Here is a 27,250-nt window from a genome sequence, read left to right as displayed (position 1 = left end):
ACAAGGGAAATCAGTGTGCCACAGCAGCAGGATAAAAAAATTAAAATTAGACCAAATTTTTTAGTTTTTTATTTTAGTTTTGGATTTAAATGTACATTTGCACAATGACTGCAACTTGCACCACTGAAGGAACAATGGGCTGTGAGGTGAGTTCCTTGATCCCACAGAAACGTCCAGATTGGAGATTTACTTATCTGGATGATTGAGCTAAGATGTGTTTATTAGTTTGTCAGCCCGAGTACAGACAGCTGCAATAAAAAGCACCATCTGATAAATGTTTACCAGCAATAGCTTTAATCACTCTTGTCTATAGCTACCATAAATCAGTGTGATATGCACAAAATTTACTGATTTGTTTTTGTTTTTCACTCTTCCACACTTTTACATTGCAGTGTTAAAAATCTGTTTACTGTACTTTATGGTCAAGTGGTCCAATTTTCACAAATTGTTGAAAATTATTTTAATTTGTGGTACAATTAACTGAGCCATGAGTGTGTGTGTGTGTGTGTGTGTGTGTGTGTGTGTGTGTGTGTGTGTGTGTGTGTGTGTGTGTGTGTGTGTGTGTGTACAGGTGGCTTTGATCGCACATCTGTGTGACGTTTTCAGAAAGTGGTTTAAAAATGTTCATTCTTTTATATCCACTGGCTTTGGTTGTTTGGACCAGGTTTGGGCTTATTGCAGAAAACAGTTTTATTAAAACAGGAAGATTTTGAAAGATTCAGTGGAATACACTTTTACAATGTCAAAATTTCATTCCTTACAGGGAAATACATGTAAGTGAGCCTGATAATTGTATTATTATTTATTTTATTTTATCATTATTTCACAGACTCTGTTGGAGGGCTTAACAGGAGTTTCAGTTTCCACATTCAAAATGTTAGCATCAGTATCTAAATCTTTTCTTAAATGTTGGGGCAACAATGTAATACGCTTACTTTGGAACACAGCCAATCCAGAAAATGTAAAAACACATATGGTCTTTCTTGGCAATCTTTATTAAATGAAATGACCCATAAAGTTGGGCATTACCCAAAATATTTTCTATCAAATGGAGAACGATTTTACAAAGAAAACCAGATGTTCTATGCCTACACATCTGTAGGAAAAGAAATAGTATGAAAATACATATTCAACTTGCTTATAAAATACATTCGTTTACAATCCAATAGATTATGGTATCAAGTGACAGGAAATTTAACAGAGAAACATAAAAGGTTAGGAGCTATTAAGGTCAAGACACATAATGAAGGGCTGATATTTTAACGCAGTCTTTCTGATTTCTTCTCAGGTCTGATAACGCTGGTACTCGCCATGACGGCTCATAATTCAGGATTACATTATAGTATTTTATTTCACCTGGACAGTGATGATCATGTTACAGCTCTGTGCCCTGTATACGTGGCCAATAGAAAAAAATGAGCTCAAATCTGTTTGTTTCAGTTTATGCTGTCCAAAGCTTTAGATTACACTGAATGTATTTAACTGGAGAAAAAAACATAATGGGCAAAACTCACACTTAATAATGAAAAAATTAGTGCATGTTAGACGTCACATATGTACATATAGGCTGTAATTGCCTTTATAAAATACAACAAGTTTTGATGGCTCTGCAGTGGAAATACACAGAGGGCTGTTTATATATGAATTATGGTTAATTTGCATATGTAGTAGCTTGAGGTTCCTGCATAGCTGTTGGTATGCACCTGAATAGAGTTAGCACATGCAAGTTAAGCCTACGCTTGCATGCATGTTTGGTTAACTGTGCATGTAAATATGGACGTACAGAGAATCTTTTTTTCTCTTAAGAAATACAGTACTTTTATCCCTGGATTCTAAGTTGACAGCCTGTGCACATACAGTGCACATGCATACCCTGCGAGTGTTTAGTGCATATTGCTACATTTATACAAAGTAACACGGGTGCCGGATTGGGTGGGGTCATCTGAACAACAAGAGAACACAGAGAAGGAAAAACAAGAGGCTGGAAGGTGTGTTCACAGAGCCAGAGGAGGAATGAGTGTGACGGTGAGTGTGAGGAGGACAGTTTGTGTAAGGCTCCAAACAGGCAGCGTAGGCCATGACATGTGCCACATAATTCTGCTCCTTTACACCGTGGAACAGGTGAGCCATTGGTCCTTTGGCATAGATGGCCACATCCTCCCCACCATGTGTCTCAGCATCCAGTGGCACAGCAGCCTGCTGCATGTACTCCTCATCATCTAAACAAAAAAAATGTGTAGCCAGTCACCAAACAACCTTTCAGAATAAGTAGATGTATTTATACAGCGTTTCCATTAATTCACCGTGATGACCTTATACACTCTACCTTACTTACAAATTCATAAACTGTCATTGGGATAAGAGACATACATTAGATTGCACTATTATCACACTTTCCTCATGTATCCTGTGGCACAACTGTGTTTTTCAAATCCTCTGTAATTTATTTAATCAAACTTAATAATATAATTTTCACATACCAGAAAGGAATCTAAATCCCTTTGATTCAGCGACTAACGCGAAGCAAAGCGTGTAAAAATACCCCCAGTGGATGTATTTGGAAAACGACTGCAGTCTTTGGTTTGCTCTGGTTAAAGGGGCCTTTTAAGTATTGTGCAAAGGTTGAACCTTTATTCTCTTTTATCTCTACATCTCACAAAATCTTTTTGGCCTCATACGCTTACATTAATCATATAGATGTTGACTTGCAGGGGATAGGTGCCAGGTGGGCTGAGTGTACACTGGTTCCCAGAACAAGTATATTAAAAAGAGAAGGCATTCTTTTCACCTTAAGTTACACACACTTGTTCAATGACAAAAAACACACAGTGTAGGACAAGGAACATTGCTGTTAACCTTCCAAAGTACAGGAGACCTGTGCAAAGAACTAAACAGAAGACAGAACCATGAATCCGTAAATAAAATGACCATCATAATTTATCTCTGCTCTCTAGAGAAACATGCACAAGCCAACCATAACCGCATCGCTTCAAGGTGTCTGTGTACACATCAGCACAGACGAGTGCCACAGCTGAAAGATATTAATCTGTACTTACAGTAATCCACCAAAGTGATGTTCTCTCTAGTTCCATTTATATGGACGTAACCCGGGCCATTGGCATACAGGATGCTAGTGAAAGGCATTTGGTCGTCAGCTTTCTTTGGGGCTAATCCTGAATAATAAAAATAAAAAGAATGTAGGTAAGGAAGAGGCTAGTTCCAGTATTCTTCACAAATGGTCCGTCTGCACCCTTTTTTTGTTTTACCCCTTTTTTCGCCCCTTGTACTTTTAATTTCACACATCAGGGCATGATTTTCATGCTAGTTTGAACCCACAATGCCTTCACGTGGCAGTGCTTTGAGTCATACCAAAGATGGGGTTTCCTCGAGCCGTGTTGCCACCAAAGGTGAAGACATGAGAGTGGTCAGCAGTGACCACAGTCAGTGTGTCTGATTCTCTGGTGAGCTGTGCAGCACGATGAATGGCACGGTCAAACATCACAGCTTCTGTCAGTGCCAGTTTGGCAATGCCATCGTGGTGACCGTGATCGATTCTCCCTCGTAACAGATAACAGAAAAGAGATTTAGACATTTAATATTTATTTCATTGTCTTGCAACTTAAGGAATTAAACCTCATTAAACTGGATTCACAAGCTAAATAATTAAATGAGTGTGCTTGCTGAGATTTTACATTACAAAATTGTTTTATTGCACTCATCTTCCACAAACAGGAAATATCCTTTTGGATTTTTCTTCAGTATTTGAATAGCCTTTTCTGTCATCTCCACAATGGATGGATCACGCGTGCTATTTCGGAAGACCTCAAATCTCATGTCTTTGGGCTCAAACAGACCTAGAAGCACGAACAAACAAGAAGAAAATGTTCATGTTGGACCAAAATGAATAAAAAATATGCAGCAGCACACAGCAATGTTGTGGTTAATCCAAACTGTCAGTTAAAACAAAAATACAAACAAAAAAATGGAAACTGAAAGTCAATTTCAAAATATGTTAGAGTTGAACAGCTAAACCTTCTGACCCCGTCTGTAGAGTTAAAATCAGCACTGCAATCTCAGCTCATTAATATGAAAATCTATCTAAGAATTGGTACACTTGCTCATTTAAGTTATATATAAGGCAGTTAACAGTTTTAAAGAAATAATTGCTAGCTGCTAGTCAAGCCTTCTCTGTAATGGCTTGTTTTAAAAGTAAGAACACCTTTAAATGCAGCAGATCTAATTTTCTAAATTTATCATACAAGTGGGTAATATGCATAACATTGATAACAAGATGATAACACCTCTGAGCTATTGGCGGCTGCATTGCTGTCATGCACACTGTGTTGTTTTATCACTAAAGCAGTAAGAGATGATACTAGTCAACATCATAAGTATTTACATGTCTATAAAGATTAAAGTTGGGTTAAGTGGACTCCTCTTCTTTCTAAGGCATTTATAAGATTTAATAACTTAGATATATGTAAACAGGTTTATGACTAAATTTTTCCCTACCTTTCTACCAATGTTAATATATTTAATATTCTGCAGTAAGTCTGTATCTGCTCATTAGCAGACCCAATATTAGTTACGCACCCATGAGTCGGTCAGTATTTTTAACATTTATCTCATCAAACTCCTTCCTGTGCCAAACATAGCGTGATTTCTTGTTCTGAAACACAAACCAGAGGAAACGTGACTCTGTGAGCTGTCGTGGGGGAATTGAGGAAATATTTGCACAATAATTGTCAATAATCCTACTGGTTTAGCCTTCAGCCACACATCAATGAGGTTCCTCTTGTCTTTGCGGTCCCCCTTGCGGGAGTTGGAGGTAGGGTACTCTGGGTCTGGGGTGCCTTTTGGAGTCATGTACATCCTGCCTCCACCGAGAATCACCTTTAAAAAACAACAACAAGCAGAACCACAAAGATGTTTGGCTTTTCCAACTTTCCTCATATTTCTTTGTACTGACCTTAAAGTTATTGTTAATTATAATCTGACAGGATAATCGAAATAAAACGATAAAGTCATGAACTCTGGAAATCACAATGGAAAATAACTGGAACACAGAGTGCTCATTTGTATATGGCAATTAAAGATAGGCCAACAAGATCAATTCCATTATTTATTTATTTATTTATTTATTGCAATTTTATAGAAGGTGGTGCAGCAAAACAGGGTTCTAACAGGGCTGATCGAGCTTACAATCTTTGCTTTAAAGTATTTGTGTACTGCTCTCATCAAGTAGAGTCATATGAAATTACACACACACACCCTGACCTCCACTTCTGAGTTGCCTACAGATCAAGTATGGACTGTGCCTGAACGGACATACAGAACTCAAAAGAAAAAAGTTTGGTTCTCTGTAGAGCGTTTCCCGCTGGGCGGTGCCTCACAGCCCTCTGCCTCTGGGAGTGACCCTTTCAACAAAGGAGGCAAGAGGTGGCCAGGAGGCCTGTTTAACAGGTGGGTGCAGCCTGATCTATCTAGTGAAAGTCTAGACAGACCAGGCCAAGATTTTAAATGTCAGGGCATAATAAAAGAATTATCTGGTCCCTACCAATTTATATAAAAGTATTTAAATAAACCCTATTATATAATAGCTGCACTGACAATTGATGTTATATCTTATTTGTTGATTGAAAAGAGCCAAACAATTTTTCTTTCTTACATCAATGTCAACATTGGTGACTAGCTGGGTGGCAATGTCGACGCAACCATGTTCGCGAGCACTGGAAGGCAGATCTGCATCACTGTACCAGCTGCGGCTGACAGAGTGGGCGTAGGCGGCTGCTGGGGAAGCATGCTGGACACGGGTGGTGGTCACTATTCCTACTGATTTACCTGAAAAACAATAGAAAACTGCAAATGAAAAATGGATAGAATACAGTACATCCAGGAGTTCACACTACCGGTCAAAGGTTTTAAAACACCCTAATTCTTCCAGTTATTGCTGTTTAAGTTGTTCAAGTCCAATGAATAATTTGAAATGGTACAAAAGTAAGTAGTGAATTGCCAGATGTAAAAAAGAAAAAGAAAAGAAAAGAAAAAAGGTAAGATTACCCAAAACCAAAAGTAATGTACTTTTCAGAATTATACAAAATGTTTTGTTTTCATGGAACACAAAATGGGTTAACAACTTAAAGCTGTTCGGCAGCAGTGGAGGTTGATGAAGCCTTAGAAGCTGGTGCTACTAAGTCCTACAGGTGTTCCAACTTTTCTGGATTACTTACAACCCCATCTGTCTGCATAAAAGCAGTGTTGGAACACACTGTGGTACCATACCCTCATGAGCATCAGTTGAACAGTATTGTACTACAGAAAGTAAAGTGTTGCTACAAAATGGCAAGAAATAGGCTATTAATAATGGAAGAGAGACAGACCATCGTAACACTTCAAAATGTAGGTCTTTCCCACAGAGAAAATGCAAAAAAAGTCAATGTGTCAATGAGTACAGTTTCCTTCACCATCACAAGGCACTCAGAAACTGGGGCACACTCTGTCAGGTAGAGATCTGGCAGACCCAAAGCAGCAACTGAATCAGAGGACAAGTTTCTGAGAGTTAACAGGTTGCATGACAGACAGCTCACAGGACAACAGCTTCAAGCACAGCTTAATAGTGGTTGCAGTAAGCAAGTCTCAGTTTAACTGTGAAGAGAAGACTTCGAGCTGCAGGTTTGACAGACGGGTCTCAGCAAGAAAGTCTAACATATAAAATGAAATCACCTCTTTCAAATAAATTATCTTGTGTTCTGACACCATTTCTCAACCCCTGAGCCCCTCACACAGTCTGTGTACCAACTTTTATTTTGGAATTAAAGCATAAAGATGATTATTTTTATGATACAAATTATATTTTTTGTGTACTTTGTACCAAATAGTTTTGGAATTTGTTAGAACTGGGTTTGTGTCTTCTTCTGTGCCATAGAACTCCAATTCTAAGAACTATCTGTTTTATTGGTGACAATGGTGAGATGATTTTGATAGAGGGAGGTGAGATTTGGAGTTTTCGAGCAGTTACGCTCATAGAATTTGTTGTAGTTACTGCTGTCAACACTACATTTGTAACAGTACAACACAGTACAATACATTATCTCTGTGGACAGGTTTGATGGTTCCATGTTTGTTTATTTATTGATAATTATAGAAGAACAATTTTAAAAAATTGCCTTAAAAGAACAATCCACTTAATGAACACCTTATCATGGTGGGGTGGTTTTGGTGCCCTAGTGATCTCCAGCAGTTATGTTATTGGAGGCAATTTGCCCCCATCAGGGTCTCCCAAGGCAATTTAGTTCTAGTTGAGCAGCTAGACCAGGGGTCAGCAACCTTTAGCACCCAAAGAGCCATTTGGATGCGATTTCCACGCAAAAGAAAACACTGGGAGCCGCAAATACTTTTTGACATCTAAAATGAAGATAACACTGTATATATGTATATATACATATTTTTTACCTTTATGCTTTGTGTGAACAACTAAGGTGTGTTGCTTAAATCCATGAAGTGCTACAGAGAAAATTACATTTTATTTATGTAATTAACACATTTTAAACTCTTAAAGAAATATAACAAAAGGAAAGACACCCAGCTGAACTAAAATGATCCATGTAGCAAACAAAAACTGTTGTGAGCCACCACCTTTATATCACCTTTGGGCTTTTGGAGCCTTGACCAGATTTTTAAAAAAATAATTGGAAAAAAAGCACTATGCTGCTGAAAAATGAAAAATAGGCGGACGCACCGGAGCGGCACCAGCAATCACGCCTCGCCACCTTAACGTCTGTGCTATCTATGCTGTTGTGTTGGTATGTGTCGGGCTGTGAGCTTTAACACCGGCTGTATGTGTACAGCAACCGTGTGTGAAAAGTGGTCAATAAAGAGATGCTGAAAAGCATGTTCATGGAAACATCGTCGGGTCTGCCGTGATATGTTTACAATGGGACTTCTGCTCCTGAACCTCTGCGCACAGCGTCTGCAAATCGGGGCTGTACGAAGTGACTTTCATCTTTACGCAGGACTGTAAGCTGTCATCTATGACGCGTGAGCGGTGTTTGTTTTTAATACAGTTCACGGTGGAGAACAGCTGCTGACATAATGTAGATCCGAAGATCCATAATTGGCTTACCTGGGGTTGAAAGTCTCGATAAATGCAAGGCGTTTCGGCGGGTACACCGGCTTCCACAAGTGTGACGCTTATTTTGAGTGATCAAAAACTAATAGAATATAATTTTATATTTATATTTCAATATCACAATAATCTTCCAATTTAGAACTACAAGTTAAAAAAGAACTAACATAAATAAAATACACTTCAGCTAATTACTTAAAAAAATAATTTATTTTCCCAAACCACGCGGAGCCGCACTAAAAGGACTAAAGAGCCGCATGCAGCTCCGGAGCCGCAGGTTGCCGACCCCTGAGCTAGACTATGTGTAGACCTTTATGAAGAAAACATTAGTGGTCTGTGTTACCTCAGCCATATTTGGTTTACCAGGGTCTTACCCTGCAGCCAAGGGTGCATTAAACGATTTGGTATATCGACACATGATGCAAATAAACATATATGTGACAAAAATATAGCAAACTCAATCTAATGTTGTAACACGATGGAAACAACAATGCAAATTCACTTGAAACATGCACATGCCTTGACAGACAACCCTGCACAAATTGCATGTCATAAAGTGACCACAGGCACAAAGGTCAAGGCAGATCAGCGTGGGTGGTTCTCCTAACTGTATATATATTTTTTGAACGTTGAACCGTAATTGGCAAGCAACACTGAAGTAGCTTGTCAGATTATTGCTTTATTCCACATATTTTATTTTAAAGCATTACATATCTTAAGATCAGAAAACAAACTGGTTGACCTGTTCTTTACACAGCAAACTCACTACTTGACCAAGCAATCAACTGTCTTTACCTTGTGCTTTAGCGCGCCGCAGAACTGAGTAGACCTCATTACCAAAGGTGGTGTTACACTCGTAGGCCACCGCTTTAGCGCTGAGTCCTACTGTCTTTGCATTGGCCTTCACACCGCAGTGGTAGGCTGTAGCAGTGCTGGCACTGTCTGCTACCTGCTTGTCCACACTGTAGGTCTACAGAGTAGAAACAAAAACAGCATTAAAACAGGATAGCATCAAACACAGATGGACCATGTCATTATTTTTAAAAGTGAAATTTGCACATGCACATTTGGGGAGTTGAGATATTTTATGCATTCACTGCATATTGAAAGTAGCATTTTTGCTTCTCCCCTGAGAAAAATTGCGTGAATGTGCTTCATGTTCTAATGTGTTAAGTTGAAATGACTGTCACTTAAGTTGCAAAAGTTTCTGGGGATGATCTAAAAGATGGAGCCAGCTAGAATGTGTTATATCAGATATGTTCTCTTTTTGATTATAGGTTGGGATATCAGAGGCACCAAAGACACTAAACACTGATTCCTTCTTTCAACCACACAGTGATTTAGGGATTATGTTCAATCCAGGATGATGAGTTTAAATCTGTGTTCACATTTTCTACCACAGTGTCAGCATTTTCACTTCAGCTGTTGATTGCATTAGGATTTCTTTTCTCACATGAGAGTTTGAGTGGCATGTGTTGTGTTAAGGGAACGAAGCATGTGGATAAAAAGACACGTTCAAGCCCCTGATCGGCCTTCCTTATAAAGGGGTATTCACCTGCAGTGCAAATCTGTCTTTGTCTCTATGATAGTTCTATTTCATGTCTCTCTGTACTGATTTACCAGGTGACTGTATTTCTACCATAAACACACACTCAAACACACACGCACATTTTACAAGAATGTGAGTGAAAGTGGGGAAAAACTCAAAGGCCACAGAGAAAAGGTACGTTTCTGTGAGCTGTTGCTAACCTGGAATGTGTTTTGAAATTTGTGTGAAAATTCCCCCCTGCTTTGTCACTTTCTTCACCAGGAGGAACACCTTTTTTAGGATAATGTAACAGTAAAATGCAATAATTTTCAAACACAGTAAGAAATGTTTTACTGCAGGTTTGAAAATACAGAGCTATTTACTGGTTAATATGTATTCCACCCTTCCAAGGAATTACATAAAAGCATTTTTCCTAGCAACCAACTGACCAACTCTAGAGAAAAAAAAAGTAAAAAAAAAAAAAAAGAACATTAGATGTAATGTGAGTGGATACAGTTCAGTACAGGCCACAGAAGAACAAGAGCACACATTGGAAAAGTTACTCTACTTCTCATGAGTGGAGAAAGCAATTTAGAAGAACTATTAATAAAATACAAAATGTAAAATACATTTGAAGTGCAGCTGAGGTTATAGGAAGACACTTTACTGGCTATTTTGAATTTCTTTCTACACGTGAATAATTAATTGATGAATAATAACTGATGACCTGCAGGTCAGCAGTGCTGTTTTGTCACCTTAGAGAGGGCCACGTATGGAAAGGTGTCCATGGCTAGTATCGTCTCTTCTCCAGATCCACCATCCATCTGACCTCGCAGGATTCGAGCTGCTGACACTGTGGACACGCCCATTCCTGCGAGACAGTGATTGACGACCAAAGGTCACTGACGTGGTCAGTCTACATTATACACATTCACTGGACATTTTATAAGGTTGATAGTAAGGGGGCTCGATTCCCCCTGTTATTTCTTGAGAAATGCCTTAATTGTTCATGGCACACATTCAAAAGGTGATGGATACATTTATACATTTCAATGAGACTGATTCTTAGTCACCAGTGTTTAAATAAGAAAATGCCGAGAGGAGACTAAGAAAGAGTTTTGCATGCAACACAAGAAAACTCTAAAGCAGTGATACCTGTTCCTCATATGTGTACTTATTCTTTGTTGTGGTACTTTACTGTTCTAATGAAAAAGAGCTCAAAAGAGCTCATTTTAAGATACATTTTTTGCCATCCTGTATCTCATTTGGCATATTCTCTTAATATCTTAGAGCTTTTTCCAGGGGTAAGAATGTTTATGTTAGATTATGTTTGAAATCAGGTTGTAATCTTAAAGTCAATCTTATAGCTTTGGTTTTAGAGTAATGTACAACAATTGTAATGTCATTTAAACTTCCAAACTGCCCTTTTCTACACAAAACCATTAAGGGTTACAGTGAAATTTAAGTTTTCCTTTTGTTTCATTGCACACTAACCATGAAAAGGACCCCTTAGTAAGCAGAGGTTTCAGTTCATTTTTATCTATACGTCACCAAATTACAACAACAATCATCTGGAAGTGAGAATGTTAAGTCACAAAAATGGTATTACAGAAAGTAATGTTGCAGTTTAGAATAAATCAAATGACTCAATTAACATTTTTGGTTCCCTTTCAGTCGATTCACTCGGTACAACACATAAGTATGGGATATCACGCCCTCGCGTGTCCTGGCTGAAGAAACCTTTATTCACGCCTTTAAGGCAGATGACATGTGATGACACGCGCATGGCCCCGCCTGCACATATAGCCGCTGTCATCACAGTCATCCCTCAGTTCTTACGCTCTTCACCTCGCTGAGAACACCTCTGCTGAGTTGGGCTAGCTAGCTGCTGGTAGTTAGCTCCGTTGTCTGCCGACTTGAACTTAGCTTAACTGCCCCTGTTGGTGTTAGCCTCCACCGCGCAGTTGGTGTGTAGGCTGCCCGCGGAGCACTAATTTCAAGTTTTTTCCCGTGCAGCATTTTGCTTTGCGTTTTGGAATGGACTCCAAACCGAAGCGAGCAAAGCAGAAATCTTCTGTTCGCCCCTGTCCTCAGGGATGCGGTTTCTCTTTGCACGACAGCGACCAGCACGATGCCTGCCCTGTCTGCCTGGGGCCCGAAGCCTGTGCGTTTTGTCGCCAGCTCCGGCGCTCGACCCTGGAAAGACGGGTGACGTTTGTGGAAAAAGTGCTGGGACGCTTGGCTGTCGCACGACATGACCCTCTCCTTTCCGAGTCTGGAGCCCCGGCTTCATCCGAGTCCGAAGACGAGGATTTTCCGGTCGATGTCCCCGCAATTAGCTGGGCTGACCACATGGAATATGTTGACGGGTTAGCCGATGACGAGCCGAAATCATGCAGGAGCGCTGACGGGCTTCAGCCTGGGTTGAAGCCCGCCAGCGCTCCCTAGGAAGACGATGACGTACTGGACATCGGCCTGGACATCCATGGTTTGTCGGAGGATGAGCAGGAGAGTTCATTGTCGGCCCAATGTGCCGCCGCTGCTACGCCGGTCGGCCAGGATGACACCTGTCTTTTTTTCCCTGTTTTGCCGTGCTGCTGAGAAGCTGCAGGTGGACTGGCCCTCTCCTCCTGCCTTCCCATGTTCCCAGACCTTCTCTGCGAGCTAACAGCATGGAACAAACCTCTGTCTACCCGCGTCACTGTGCCCGGCTATGGACAGTACAAGGAATTGGACGGCGCCGAGGGGGCTGGCTTAGCTAACCCACCCCCTATGGAGCCGTCTCTGGCTGCTTATCTGGCCCCGTCCCATAACCATGGTGTCGGCGGCCCCGCAACTCTGCCGTCCAAGTACTGCAGATTCTCTGCTTCGCAGCTGGAGAAGATTTATTGGGCTCAGGCCGGCACTGCTCACGCCATGAGCTCCATCACCATGCTCCAGACGTACCAGGCAATGTGCCTGGCGGTGCTCGGATCGCTGGTTCCTGATGACAGCCCGCTGGCACCTCTTCTTAACGAGGTCAGAGTCGCCACAGATTACATCCTCCGTGCGTCTCGCTGTGCAGCGCTCTCCCTGGGCAGAGGGATGGCGTCGACAGTAGTGGCGCAGAGGCACCTGTGGCTGACCCTCTCTGACGTCCCGGATAGGGACAGAGCTATATATTTGGACGCACCAGTGTCTGCGGCTGGGTTATTCGGACATTCACTTGAAGCCATTCAGGCTAGATTCGATCTGAGGAAGAAGCAGACAGCGAGAGCACATCCTCTGGCCCGAGCTCCACGCCAGTCGGCCTGGAGCAAAGGCCCACCCTCGGGCCCCCGGCGGGACCCGACACCTCAGCCTCAGCCCTCCTAGCTGTGTGTCGAGTGGAGAAGGGGTCCAGCAGCAGGGAGATGCTGTTTTTACCCCTCTGTTGCCGCACAAGAGGTGCCGCTTAAGTTCTGTTCAGGTTGTCAGCCCCAGAAGGCGCTGCACTTTCCTAACACTGTCTCCCAAGCACAAAACCCCTGCACACAAAATGCCTCAGGTAACTCCCTGTTCAGGTGTGTTAAATGTTCAGGTGACCACATCGAGAAAAGGTGCCTCCAACAAAATGTATGAATGTACATGTTTCCATGTTACAATCAATAAAGAGTGTTGTTTATTCTCAAACAATCACAAATGCTCAGCCTGCAGGCAGAATGAGCAAGGTCAGGCAGGTGATGCAGTCCCCTGCAGACAAACTGGGGGGCGACAACACCCTTCCGACGGTGCTGCAGGTCAGCCGGCTGGCTGCTCACTTCCCTCAGTGGCGCACTTGCGCCCCATCTCCGTGGGTGCTGCGAACCATTGCCATGGGTTACTGGGTCAAGCCACCTCGTTTCCAAAAAGTCGTAAACACAACTGTCAACACTGAGGCGGCCATGATACTCAGAGAGGAAATAAAGGCGCTATTGCAGAAAAGAGCAATACGAGTGGTCCCCACTTCGGAGACAGACAAAGGTTGGTACAGCCATTATTTTGTTGTTCCAAAAAAAGAAGGAGGGCCTTGTCCCATCCTCAACCTGCGAGTCTTGAACACGTATCTACGAACGTACAGGTTCAAGATGCTAACACTCAGACAGCTATTGAATGCAGTCGGCCCGGGAGATTGGTTTGCAACAATCGATCTAATAGATGCTTATTTTCATGTGGCTATACACCCGAAACACAGGCAGTTAATGAGGTTTCTATTTGAGGGCATAGCCTATGAATACTTAGTGCTGCCGTTCGGGCTGTCGCTCGCTCCTCGCACCTTTACGAAATGTGCCAAGGCAGCGCTAGTGCCCCTCAGAGAGAGAGGCATCCGCATTTTAGCCTACCTAGACGACTGGGCTCTCGTAGCGTGCTCCAGAGAGCAGGCAGAGACACAGCTGTCACTGGTTCTGTCACACATTCAGACACTGGGGTTCTCTGTGAACTTTCAAAAGAGCTCGCTAATCCCGAGTCAGCAGATTACTTTTCTCGGTTTGAAAATATGCTCGCTTTCCAGCCGCGCATGTTTGTCGGAGCACAGAGTGGCCGCGTTTCATCGCTGCCTCGCTCAGTTTCAGCTGGGAAGCAGACTGCGTTTCCAGACGATATTAAGGTTGTTGGGCATGGTGGCATCTATGATCGCTGTGGTGCCACTTGGACTGTTAAAAATGAGAGCGTTTCAACGCTGGACTCTCTCTCACCGTTTGTGTGCATCGCGTCACCTCCGGAGGAGGCTGCCGGTAACCGCGTCTTGCATGCTAGCTCTCCGTCCTTGGAGGGAGCCCAGGCTGCTGCATCAGGGCTCTCGGATTGGGAGGGTGTTGTTTCGCAAGGTGGTGTCCACAGATGCTTCCCTAAGAGGGTGGGGAGCGCTTTGCGAGGGTGCATCAGTGAGAGGGATCTGCAGGGTCCGCAGCCCAGCACGAGCTGCACATCAACCACTTAGAGCTGTTAGCAGTGTTCTTAGCTCTAAAGCATTTCCGTCCAGTCCTGGAGGGCCAGCATGTCTTAGTCAGGACGGACAATTCAACAGTGGTGTCTTACATAAACAGGCAGGGAGGAACACGCTCTCTTCCCCTGTTGAAGCTGTCTCACTCTCTGCTGTTATAGTGCAGTGTTCATTTTCTGTCTCTAAGAGCCACCCATGTCCCGGGCCACCTGAACCTGGGGCCGGACCTTCTCTCCAGGGGGGGGTCCTCTGGTGAGAGAATGGAGGTTACATCCTTTAATAGTGGCTCAGATTTGGGATCTATTTGGCAAGGCTCAAATAGATCTTTTTCCTTCAAGGGTAAATACTCACTGCCCCCTGTTCTTCTCCATAATCGACCATGATGCACCCTTGGGCATGGACGCGCTAGCGCACCAATGGCCAGACGTGTATGCATTTCCCCCAGTGGAAATGATATCTCCAGTTCTAGAGCGAGTACATCGGTATTCCCTCTCTCTGATTCTAGTGGCCCCTTGGTGGCCCACAAGGTCGTGGTATGTGGAGATAATCAGCCTGCTAGCAGCAAGTCCTTGGCCCCTTCGGTGGCTCATGCTGTCCTTTCTGCTGGGTCTACCACTTACTAAGGATGTGGTGGTCCGATTCCGGTTCGGTGGCTGCTCTGCGGGGCGTGTATATATGTCCCATACTTATGTGTTGTACCGAGTGAATCGACTGAAAGGGAACGAATAGTTATGTCTATAACTTCTGTTCCCTGAAGGAGAGGAACGAGGTACAACACAAGGTGACCCCACTGAGCAGTTTGGCTTGGTGAAGAGCGGCTATCGAACTGAGGGATGACTGTGATGACAGCGGCTATATGTGCAGGCGGGGCCGTGCACGTGTCATCACACGTCATCTGCCTTAAGGGCGTGAATAAAGGTTTCTTCAGCCAGGACACGCGAGGGCGTGATATCCCATACTTATGTGTTGTACCTCGCTCCTCTCCTTCAGGGAACAGAAGTTATTGACATAACTATTTGTTTTATTTACTATTATACCTTCTTTTATCAGTCCTCTTACATCTATGTCAAAGTGTGTACAGGCTGTATTGAGGACACTTCCTTGACTGTTAAGCTCACCCTTTAAACATATAATATCTGTGTGAATTACTTACTTAAATAAGCAAGGAGTTTATGAGTTTTCTCAAAGAAAAGAAAAAAAAAAACTCACAATATGTGAAGTTCCAGCTCAGTTTACCCAAATGCGTACTTTCTCTTTGTCACAGTGCTTTTACAACATTCACAGTAGCTCAGGTAAAATACAATCATCACACAGACAGGAACAGTACTTTAACATTTCAAGTTCCAGTCGAATCTTTTAGATGATGTGAACCATCCTTTCTTGTATTATGAATCAACCTTATGTAAATCACTTGTACTTTATTTGAACACAATAAGGGAGAAGCAGCTCCTCATTAGCTTCTGTGATGCATTTACTTCTCACGCCTTAAACTAGATGTTAGAGTTGTCACAGTTAACATTTCTCATGTTACCATGTTGTATTTCTAAAACCCAGCCTCAGTGTATGTCCTGTAGACTCTCAAATGGAAACACCAATATCTAGATCTAGATCTAGATATTCATAAATTTCACCAGACCAGCTTTAATCCTAAGCTTTTGTTGTTTTTATGTGTTACATAAAAAAAGTTAACATTTTATATTTTCAAGTGAAAACACAGTGACATGTTTTGTTGAAGAAACAGTCTATCTTCTAGTTCTCAGAGGTTACCGTTAGTTTTTCAAACATATTTGTTTTCATTTCTGTCTACGTGGTTTTTATGGATAAAGTGATTTTCAATAGTACAAGCATGTTTAACTTGTTGTTGCTCTCCAGTATAAATGCAGGAACTTGTAGGCTTTATTTAAACTGTCACAATTTACCAAGCAATGTCAAAAACAGGGTTGACCCATGACGCATCTGAACACTCCTGGAGAAGCCCGAAGCATTGTACCTCCTTAACTAAACAATCAATTTGTTGCCTGTTTTTGCTATGGTGCCTACAAGTTTTCCTTTGCTGCTGTAAGCCCTTTACCATTGTATTTAAAAACCCTACTGTGGTGCATTTAAGTTTCCCTTAAAAGTCACACTCATAAAATTAAGAACAGGCTTAGGGCAAAGCAGGGCAGGAGAGATGTGTAAAGAAAACTCAGCTCAACGACCACCCAGAAATGTGACTTGATGGGTATGATTTAAAGCAGATATTGTTTGTCTTTAACACAAAAAACATTCTCACATTTTTGTGCCTTTAATCATCTTATCCCACCAAAACTGATTTAATCCCTCACCAGTCATAAAAGTAACAATTAATGGCAGAACAATTTCCAGCCAAATCTAATGCAGATGGAAATTATTCTCAAATGTCAATAGCTGTCTGTAGATGTTGCAGTGTCAGACTACAGCGCTACAGAAGGACACTTTGTTATCTCAAGAGTGGATCTTTAAGGTGGCGCCCCCACTGATGTTGATACTCTAAGATAACTAAGTTATCTTAGAGTATCAACTAATGTAACAGCATAGCTAAAAGACAACTGCTAACAACAAACAATGCACTCTAAAAGAAACAAATGGCTCTGTAAGAGCTGTGCGAAAGAAAAAAATGCACACTTTTGTTTGTGTTTGACATTTTTATCCGATTTATTTCTTTTTCTTTAGATGAAACGACATTAATCTCAGATGAAGCAGTGCTATGCTGCTATGTCAATAATGGCAATTCCATTTGAAGTTGGAAAGTGGAATTTCCAAGTTCCCAGTCACAATCTTCGACTGGAATGCTTCCTCAAATCAGAATTTCAACTGAGAAAGTCAGGACGGCACGACTAACCCTGATTTAATGATCCAAGATGGCGGATGTGCATGGGAACATTAGTAAAACTGTAAAACTTGTGATCTGTAGGATCACTGCTGTGTATTTGTAACTCACTACATAAACCTCATGCATACACGAATGTGCTGGGGCAGTGTGTTTCAGGGCAAAAAACAAGTATACACAGTAAACAAATCTTATGTTTACACACAGTAAACAAATCTTGTGTTTACAAACAGTAAACAAATCCTGTTTTTCCTCGCTTTTCCGAAATGACTACTGGAACGCAGCTCCCAGCTCTGACATCTGTCTTCAGAGGTAAATGCAGTACAGTATAAGCCTCTTACACAGTTTTGTATCATTGCATCTGGGTTCTGGTACTTAAACTGTGTGACAACAGTGGCAAGAAAATATCCCCACACCATTATTCCATCACCAGTGTCCTGAACTGTTGATACAAAGCAGAATGGATTCATGCTTTCATGTTGTTTATGCCAAATTCTGACCTATCGTCTGAATCTTGCAGCAGAAATCGAAACTCATCAGACCAGGCAGCACATTTCCAACCTTGGGTTGTCAAAAATAGCATGTAAAGACTGTAGCCTCAGTTTCCAGCTGGCAGCTGACTGGAGTGGCACCTGGTGACACCATGGCTGAGTGGGTCACACACCAGATACATGAATGGCTCTACCTTGCTAAGGAACAAAGCAAATACTTATTTTCCTTGATTTTGTGACTTTCTTACTGGAACATCTCAACTCAGGAGTGGGAGTCACTCTAAGCCCACCATCAAACGTCCAGGGTGAATGGAACACAGAATAATCCTAATAAATACATTTGTGAATCATTGATTCTGGGTTTGAATACTCTAACTGTGTGACAATGCTGCCATTATAAGGTCAAGATAGAAATTATAACATTGCTAATTGTTGCACTGTTAAAAAAAAACAAAAAACCCAACAACAACAGCATCGCTGATGTCTGACTTCCAATACAGACCTCTACTATTGCATCCTATCTGTGAAAAGGCAAAGGTGCTAAACTGTGACACATGTGTGCCTGGTCACAGTGGACTGGAAAGAATTTTTTTTCTGCCAAACCAACTACCAGCTGTTCTCAGGATGTGGATCTCAGTGATTTTGTTCTTTTCCTTAAAAGAAAATCTGAGTTACGGACACAATGGAAGATTCATAAAAATACAGTTTTAAAAGTGGCCCAGTGCTTTGAATGAGATAATGAGACAAAAGATTTTCATTGCTTCCTGTACACTGATCACACATCAACATTAAAACCACTAACAGGTCATCCACATCCCCCACCTGCAGTTCGTCGGTCTTTGACCAACGTGACCAGCCCAACAATCTAACAACCATTGAAATCAGAAAGAAAAAGTTCAGGAACAGCTCGTGGAGCACAGCAAAGAGCCAAAAGGCTTCCAACCTCCCGTGATCCAAAACTTGATGGAGCATCTCTGGGGCAGACCGGAGCAGGCCTGATTATCAGAAGCCTCACCTTTCAACCCACAGGAATGAAAGGATCTGCTGCCAACACCTCACTGCAAGACAACACAGCCTCTGACCTGTCAGCGCAGGTAGTGTTAAAAAATGAAAATCGGCCATTTAAAGTTTAAATGTCTATCACAATGCTACACCAACATATGTCTGTACAAGTATTTTTTTCCACCTATTCTATATTTCGCCCATAAAGTTCCAAAGCACTGCAGTCAAGCTTAATTTTCCCAAATATTTGAACCATATTTGTTGGTAATTGCTGAATGATATTTGATCCTTCTGTTTAGTCTTGGCAAAAAAACCCACAAGAACCCCAAAACCTCACATTGCTTGCCCACTTTGAAAACAGTTTTATAATTATTTAGAAATACTGTTACATCATCCACTTTGCTATGTTTGTCAGTGAAGGTGAAAGTAATGCATTTTCTACTGAATCTTTAGCCACAGCTGTGCCAGCACTGAATGCTGGTTAAAATTGATTTCTCAGGAGCTTACCGTCACCCAGGAACAGGATGATGTTCTTGGCCTGGTGCTCCCGAGGACGTAATCTGAGCGCAGCATCCAGTGTCGCCCTTGCTTGTGCATCCCAATATGCCGGCTCTTTCTCAATCTCATACAGGGCTGCTCCATAGAAACATGCATGGAGAAAGAATGAATGAGATGTAGGTGCAGTCTTGGATATGAGTAGATCTCAGAGATTTACAGGTAAACAAGCAGGCACGTGTGTGGGGCTGACTGTTTAGGGTTTGTGCGTGGGGGGGTTTCCATGTGCAGAACTTCATAAGAATTCATGTGTGTGCGTGAGCACACATTTTTCTCTCTTTAAGGTTAATGCCCTGACATATGCACATGTACTTTACCTTGATTCAGACAAGAAAAACAGGTTTCTTAAAAGGTGTCAAAGTGATTAAAAAAAAACAGCCTTAAAGGCACTTTGATATCTATCCATTCATGCTCACGGAGAAGCTCTAGGGGGAAAACAAAGCTAAAAAAGAAAATTCCTTTTGCCACACACCAAAACAAGGAAAGACAAACAGTCCATCCCAAAGTTTACATAAACAAGTAGACACGGACAAAAATATACTGACACCAGCTTATGTTCATCTTCAGCCACTGGCACCCACACACCTGCATTTTCAAAAGCAGTCTGTCTTTACTCACATACCCAGTCCCAGTTTGAGGTTACCTGCTCGAGTCTGTGTGTCCATTTTCCTCCCCACAAAGTGCTACTAATATCCCAACCTCAGGCAGCAATAATAACTCTGACGTCTCCTCACCTTGGCTGTCCATAGCGGCCCGGCTGACAGCCATCAGGATGGGGCCCAGCAGGATAACCAGGAGACTGGGGACCCTGTAATGTGGTGTCAGCATCTCTGTTCCACACGACCTGGAAGCTGGAGAAATTGACACAGCCGGCTTTCAGTGCAGACGTAAAGGCAGAGGAGGCACAGGCAGAGAGTGTGGCTGCCGAGACCTCCGGCCCTGCCTTTATAAAGCCCCGCTGGGTGTGTGTAGTAAGGAAGGGCCCAAGCCAGCTCATAGGCTTAGAGCCACAAAAGAGGGAAGAGTGAGTGTGAGAGAAGGAGGAAGAGCAAGGGAGAGAGACAGAAAAAGAGGACCACACAGGAGCTGCACAGCATCATAGAATAATTCTTGAAAATGCACAAACCCCATTTTATTTTATTTTTTATTTTTATGATTTTAAATGTTACACCTTTTTTTCCCCTCCCTTCTGCAGTACCTTTCCCTGACTCCCCTGTTTTGTGTGTGATTGTGATAGAGATCTCAATTATTCTTTGATGTGGTATGTGCCTTCTGGATCTTTTTAAGCTGCAGTCCCTTTAACAGAAGGAAAAAAAAACCCCAAAAACTATCAATTTATGCTGGGATCCATCATTTTACTAATCATTACTGTGTCCCTTTCAATTTTGTCCCCCCACCAATCTCTTGGACAAACACTCAAAAAAGAATGAAAGGGAACAAAGTCCAGCTTAGTCTTGAGAACATCATAATTGAGTCTTGATGTCTTCTGTTTTTTATGTCAGGAAAACGGTCACATTTCCATTTCCCTCCCCTGAATTTTTGCATTTAAAAGACCCCGATATTTTCCCTCTCTGGCTAAGTCAACTTGGCCCGTTTTTCTGCGGCAAATGAAGCAGGGTTAGCATTTTTCTTCTGTGAGGTAGTGGAGCCCGACTGCAGAATGAAAATGTCTCCTCTCTTCTATGCAAACACAACAGTTAATGTGTGAAACGAGGTGAGCTGGGCCAACTTTGTTCCGCACGGCCAGAAGCATCAAATTCCCGGTGAACAGCTACCGCCTTCTTGAACGCAGTGTTGTTACAATTCTTCTAGAAGATCACTGCTTTCTGCCAACCGCTCATGCGTTGCCAACATTGGTTTGCAGTTAGTCACATGTGCCTAATCAAGACTGCAATAAAATCATAAAAGCAATCTGGGTAGAGAGGCCTCACATGATGTAGCCCACACCACATGAACTGGAAATACCAGTGGCATGTGCAAGAGCAGGAAAACTTGTGTGAGCATGTCTGAGTATTCATTTGTTATGGGTTTGCCCCAGAGAGAAAGTCTAGCTGGGAAAGTCAAATTAGTGTAAACACCTGGTAGCTGCTTAGGACTCAGCATGGATCATCCATGTATCAAGTGGTGCTTTAGCCTCTTTGGGAAACAGAGAAAAGCACAACAAAAACAACTCACTTCTGCAAGAGAATAATTTCTTTGACATGCAACATTGTGATCCGTCTATTTCAGTGTTGCATGGAGTATATCTGGACTATTCGCTACCTTTAAGGGTAGGAAGTTTGATATGTTTCATTTAACCCAAGTAAAATAGTCACAGGAACTCAACTTGGCTTCTGCTGAAGAGTGAGTGTACACGTATGTGATATTTATAGCATAGCAGATGGTGACTTGTGCACACATTGAGATCATGTATCAGCGGAAACTGTGCTGCAGGGTGGCCTTCCTCCATTGCGTGGTCTGTTTAAACAGACCTTCTATCCTTTCTCTACAAGGAAAACAAATCTCCGCAAATCTAAAAAGAATCCATCTTCTGAATAATAATTTCTGTTTGTCGCTGAAACAGTAGTATTGTTTATTTTGAATATATATAAACTATGAAGAGCTAACATATCTTTCTAATGGTGAATATATCTTAATTTAGAATTTCATGTAACACTGTAGTTTTTTTTAAATGTATAGAAAACTTGCAGTTTCATGCATACCTCTTCACACACACAGCTCTTTAATTTCAGCATCTGGATCCTGGGTCAGATTCCCCTGAAACGTCCCTTTCCTCTGCTTTGAACATGCTGGGGTCTTTTAATGTATAGATTGCGTAAATTACAGTGATTACCTAGACTCTGCCATTCAAAGGCATGTGGTGGTGGGGGCGGGGTGTGGGGGGGGGGGGGGGCATGTTCTGTTGGTTCAAGGTTGTTGAGAACAAGCGATGTATGGTGGGTGGTGCCAGACCACCAAACCGCAGTTTTAAAAGAAAGAGCCCAATCGTTCCTCCTGACTTTTAAAAGACAGCATTTAAAAGACCATTTTCAAGATGACACAGTGATAGAGGAAAAACAGCCTGGCCAAGGATATTGATGGTGAAAGCTGCAGATGCTTGAGAGGACATCTTTAAAAACAGGACATTTAATAGGAAAAGATGGAAAAAACAGACTGGCTGCCAGATCAGAACTTAAAGAGGACAAAAACAGCACTGCTGGAACAATTAAACTAAGGCTGCAATGATGCTTGTGATGTGTTTTGGCCGTGTCGCGTATGAATGAATCCCCCCCCCCCCCCCGCCCCTTTTCTTTCTTTCTTTACTCTGAGCACATACTCATAGAGTGACATCCATGAAACAGATGAAGAAGAGATCTGGATCAATTTAAGAAGGGAACATAAATGATGTAGGCCATATTTATGAGCAGGGCTGGTGACTGGGATCCTATCTCAGAATAGTTGGAAGGCTGGCCATAAAATGTTTTATTGCTGGCATGCAACTGAATTGGAAATGGGGAGTGGAGGGAGCAATGAGAGGTGAAGTCCCCCAAGACCCGGGTCCAGGCTTAAGACAGCAACTCGTATCAGCTATGGCAAGATGGTGCTACTTCAACAAGAAACACTCTGACAGCTTTGAGAAGTGCGTGCAACTCTGTGATGTCAGACCAAAGAAGTCATAACATAGAAAAACAGTTAATTACTTTAAACCTATTCCCAGGTGTATAGCACCACTTTAACTGCATGCACTGAAAACTGTATTGCACGATGTCATAGAAATAATGCTTTCATGGGCGCTTGGTGACCACATCAAAAATGTCCTAATGATCGTTGGTTTGCTAACCTTTGCTCTGCTTCTGGCTCCCTTAGCAACATCGCAAACACACACACACGCACACTCACACACGCACACTCACACACACACACACACACACACACACACACACACACACACACACACACACACACACACACACACACACACACACACACACAAAACCGACTTACCTGTGCAGCAACATCTATGGAGAAGAAGTATAATTAAAAACAGTATCATTTTGACTCAAAGCCTCAAAAACGTCTTCAACACCCCCACTCCCCAGTTTTCTCCACTTACTTCTTCTTGCTGATCCACTTCCTCGACCTTTGCCTCTTTCACTTTCTCTAAACACCAGGTGATTACAGTCTGCCTCTTATACTGCCTTCTGCAACAGTGGCTGATTAACTTTCTTTCTCACTGCCGGCATATCCAAAGACATAATAAATAACCGATGCAAAAATGAAAAGCTATTTCTCTTCCAGCACTACCATGTTGCTGCCTTGGCCTGAATCTTTTGTATGAGGCAGATGCGGAGTGGGATAAGGAAACACACTTGTTTGGACAAACACACATAAATGCACTCACCTTCTTACCAGTTTACATCAGAAACATCCATCAAATCAGAGAGCCAGGCCTGTTTTCCCTCCCTGCGCTGCCCATCTTTTCTGTCTACAATGGACTGAATCAAAGTCTTTTTCTCTCTTTGTGTCCTCTGTGGACACATGATTGTCAGCAGCTCACATAGGTTCAGGCTTTGTAGTTGGCTGTGAGGAAGAGCCTGAGTTGGTTTCAAAGGAGTCAAACTGGGACAAAGAGTTTAAAGAATAGACTCGAATAAACAAGTGTGAGGATGCTGTATGTTGCAAAGACACGAATATGTGCTAATGAGAGGTATATTTGATTGAAAACAGCCAGTATCGGGGAGCGCAGACAGCGTGGAAACCCAGAGAGAAACATTTGTATTCAGGATTGTTGAGCAGGTCTGAGGGGAGAGAAGATGAGTTCTAATCAACACGACTGTGGTGTAGGCTACCTGCCTCACATTCCTTGCCTCCCACTCAACTAAGCACTCTGCTTACCCTAGATACACTCCACATCAAAGAGCCCTCATTACAGAAGCTATCACACTTGCAGGGAAAGAGTCAGGGTGCGAGAGCAAGAGAGCACAGAGGGAGGGAGGGGAGGGAGGACAGGAGGGCCAAGGAAGAGCAACAACGCTCAGAAGAAGCAGAAGTATCATACAAAATAAAAAATCAATTCCAGCTGCGTTTTTCTTCAGCTGGCAAGACCTTGGAAAAACACAACAAACAGCTGCTGAGAACAATGTGCAAAAAAACCCAAAACAGCTTGAAAAATCTTATTCAAGCATAAAAGAAAGTATGTGAAGGCCAAGAAGATTAATTTGAATAAATCCAGAGTCCAGTCAGCGCAGTCAAATAGCATAAATTCAAAGTCAAGCTCTAGCTCCTCTTGGCTTTTGTTTTTCCTTTTGAAAGTGGTCCAGAGAGAGTTCCCCTTTCCCCCCCACGGCCACCCAGGCATGATGCTTGTACTTGTGGGAGAACATTGTGTCAGTCGGTTAGGTCAGGCGACTCCACGACTGGCGCTTGAGGTCAGACGTAGGTTTATTTTTCTAGGCAGGCCCCTGCCAAAAAACATCCTCTGCAGTATCCTCAATATTCTCCAGGTGCTCACCAGACAGGGAATGTAAGCAGCACCGGAGGCGACTGCTTCTTTCGTTCAGCTTGTAAAGAGCCTTTTATTTCTGTTTTACAAATTGACCATTTCGGTTGAAAGCTCACGCGTGGATTAGCAACACAGAAATTTGTCGCTGACATTTCTTTTCGGGGCTCACTCGACCACCCAGGGGACTTCATGCACTGATACATTTAAAACCCTTTAAAGCAACTCCTCAGAGTTTCAACCTCTGTCATTTATTTGACCTATGGAAGCAATTCAAGAAGTGTAAACTTTCACTCAGAATAAAATATTGCAGAGGCTACACAAAAATTCAAAAAATATTTAAAAAAACGTATCATTCTGTCCGATCCTTTTAGCACCACTAACATGCTAAAGTGCAGTTATTATACAGAAAACAACTGCTGTTATGTATTGTAGATAGAAAGGGAATAAGCATCTTGCTAAAGCACTCTTCACAACCCTCACTCAGCCTTAGGAGGAAAAAAACTGCTCATACTTAAACATTCAGCTGCCCCCAGCCCAATTTCCAGATTCTGGTTGGGAGGAGGAGGGGGGCTCAAAGAGTCACCACAGTACTTTGTGTAAGGCCACAGTTTGAAGCTCAGTCTTTGCCTTGTTTTGGTGCCACAAAGTCGTGAATAATGAATCTGAACGCACGCAAAAGCTGGCAAATTAGTCCGAGTGTGAGCGTCCCAGCAGAGGACAAATTGTTTCAGTGTTTTGTTTTCAACTGCGCTCATAAACTCACGACACGTTGCCAAAAGTTTTTTAATGACTTCATAATGGTGCGTGCATAAAGGCCCATTATTCATCTAATTTGGAGAATTTCATAAAGAGATGGCAACGTAACCCTTCTATTTTCGGCACATTAACCTGTTGCACTTTATTATTATTATTATTTTAGTTCAAAGTGGTTTGTGTGCGTTTGGGTATTTCTTTTTTTGTGTCGTTATCATTTTTGGAAACATATTGCATGCACTGCCACTCTTAGATATGCTTAAAGAAGATACCCGCAAATTATCAAATTATATGGCATGTTTTCTTTTTAATTCCCATTTTTATTTAATCTTTATTTAAAAGTTATAAAGTGATAATAATTTGTTTCCTTAGGGAAAAAAATATTATTTTACAGCTTTTTACTTTTACTGCATGGAGATGAGCTTGTTTATGACAGAAGACTGAGCAAAAATCGATGATGAGCTGAAACATAACAACCCCTTATATTTGGAACACAGATGCTAAAGAACGTGTAAAATGGAATAATAATAATAATAAATGGATGAGATCAGTCATTGATTTTAAGTGGAATAGTTTTATCATCCTCAATGAAATGGTACGAAGGACATGTGGAATAATCATAACTGTCTTATATAAAAATGAATCAAACAATAAATTTATATCCAACAGAGGAGTCCCCCATCCTTGACTTTATGATTTCTTCCAGTAACTCAGATACGCAATTATAGTATCAGTTTTTTAGAAGTGAATACATCTTTGACAATTTTCTCTTCATCACAGAGTAAAATCCTTTGACCCTCATACTTACAGTATGTATTGGGTCTTTTATTTGTTTAGTTATCTGTGTTCTCACCATCAATTTCCATTCAAGCAGACTGTGAGAGTCATTGTCTTTTCCACTAATTAAATTCTTTGCATCTTCCAGTGGCTTATTTACTGTAAAGTTTCTCCACAGATCTGATCTCAAATAGCCTTTGTTTTAAATCTCTCACTTGAGGCAATAAACCAAAAGAGATAAAACCTGTTCCTTTGAAGTGTGTGTTAGCCTTGTTAAATAACTGATGCTTCTTAACAGCAAACCTTGAAAAGAATCACAGAGGTTTGCTGCAAAAGCTCAGATAAAGACTATCCTTAGAGTGAATATTCTACTGCTGTTAGGACCATTTTTCACATCATTTTTAAATGTTTGAGGCATAGCTCTCATGAGCCATGATTGTCCTTTTTATTTTTTTAGCATGTATACCAATAACATGAGCAGAAAAGTGAGTCAACCAAAATGAAGACTGGTCTGAGAAATAAAGAGCTTTGTGTTATTTCTGTTTGACCACAAGATGGTGTCACTCCTTCCACTTTCCAAGCTATTTCTTCTTCATTTGAAACAATTGTCATGGTCAGTCATTATTTGCGTTCTCAAGAATCAGTCTTGAGCGAGTTGTGATGCATATTTTGCTTCCCTTCCTTTTATAAGAACCCTTATTTAGCCAGGAACTCCTATTAAGATCAGATCTTTTTCACAGGGAAGAG

General features: G+C 41.8%; 1 protein-coding gene across 1 annotated transcript; it reads right to left on the bottom strand.

The window, feature by feature from the left end:
• Positions 1–573: 573 nt before the first annotated feature.
• Positions 574–20,445, bottom strand: alpi.1 (alkaline phosphatase, intestinal, tandem duplicate 1). Its single transcript, XM_005920920.3, has 11 exons — positions 20,226–20,445; positions 19,444–19,569; positions 10,409–10,524; positions 8,921–9,095; positions 5,669–5,841; positions 4,759–4,893; positions 4,594–4,669; positions 3,720–3,854; positions 3,370–3,561; positions 3,057–3,173; positions 574–2,219 (listed from the first exon to the last, which is right to left on the bottom strand). The coding sequence occupies exons 1-11, from the start codon at positions 20,317–20,319 to the stop codon at positions 1,939–1,941; spliced, it is 1,620 nt and encodes a 539-aa protein (XP_005920982.1). The 5' UTR covers positions 20,320–20,445; the 3' UTR covers positions 574–1,938.
• Positions 20,446–27,250: the final 6,805 nt, after the last annotated feature.

This window comes from Haplochromis burtoni, unplaced genomic scaffold (assembly GCF_018398535.1).
Source record: "Haplochromis burtoni strain Fernald_Lab_line unplaced genomic scaffold, NCSU_Asbu1 Contig_5, whole genome shotgun sequence".
Classification (NCBI taxonomy): domain Eukaryota; kingdom Metazoa; phylum Chordata; class Actinopteri; order Cichliformes; family Cichlidae; genus Haplochromis; species Haplochromis burtoni.
The sequence above is the reverse complement of the archived record's forward strand: the minus strand, read 5'-3'. Positions and strand labels throughout refer to the sequence as shown.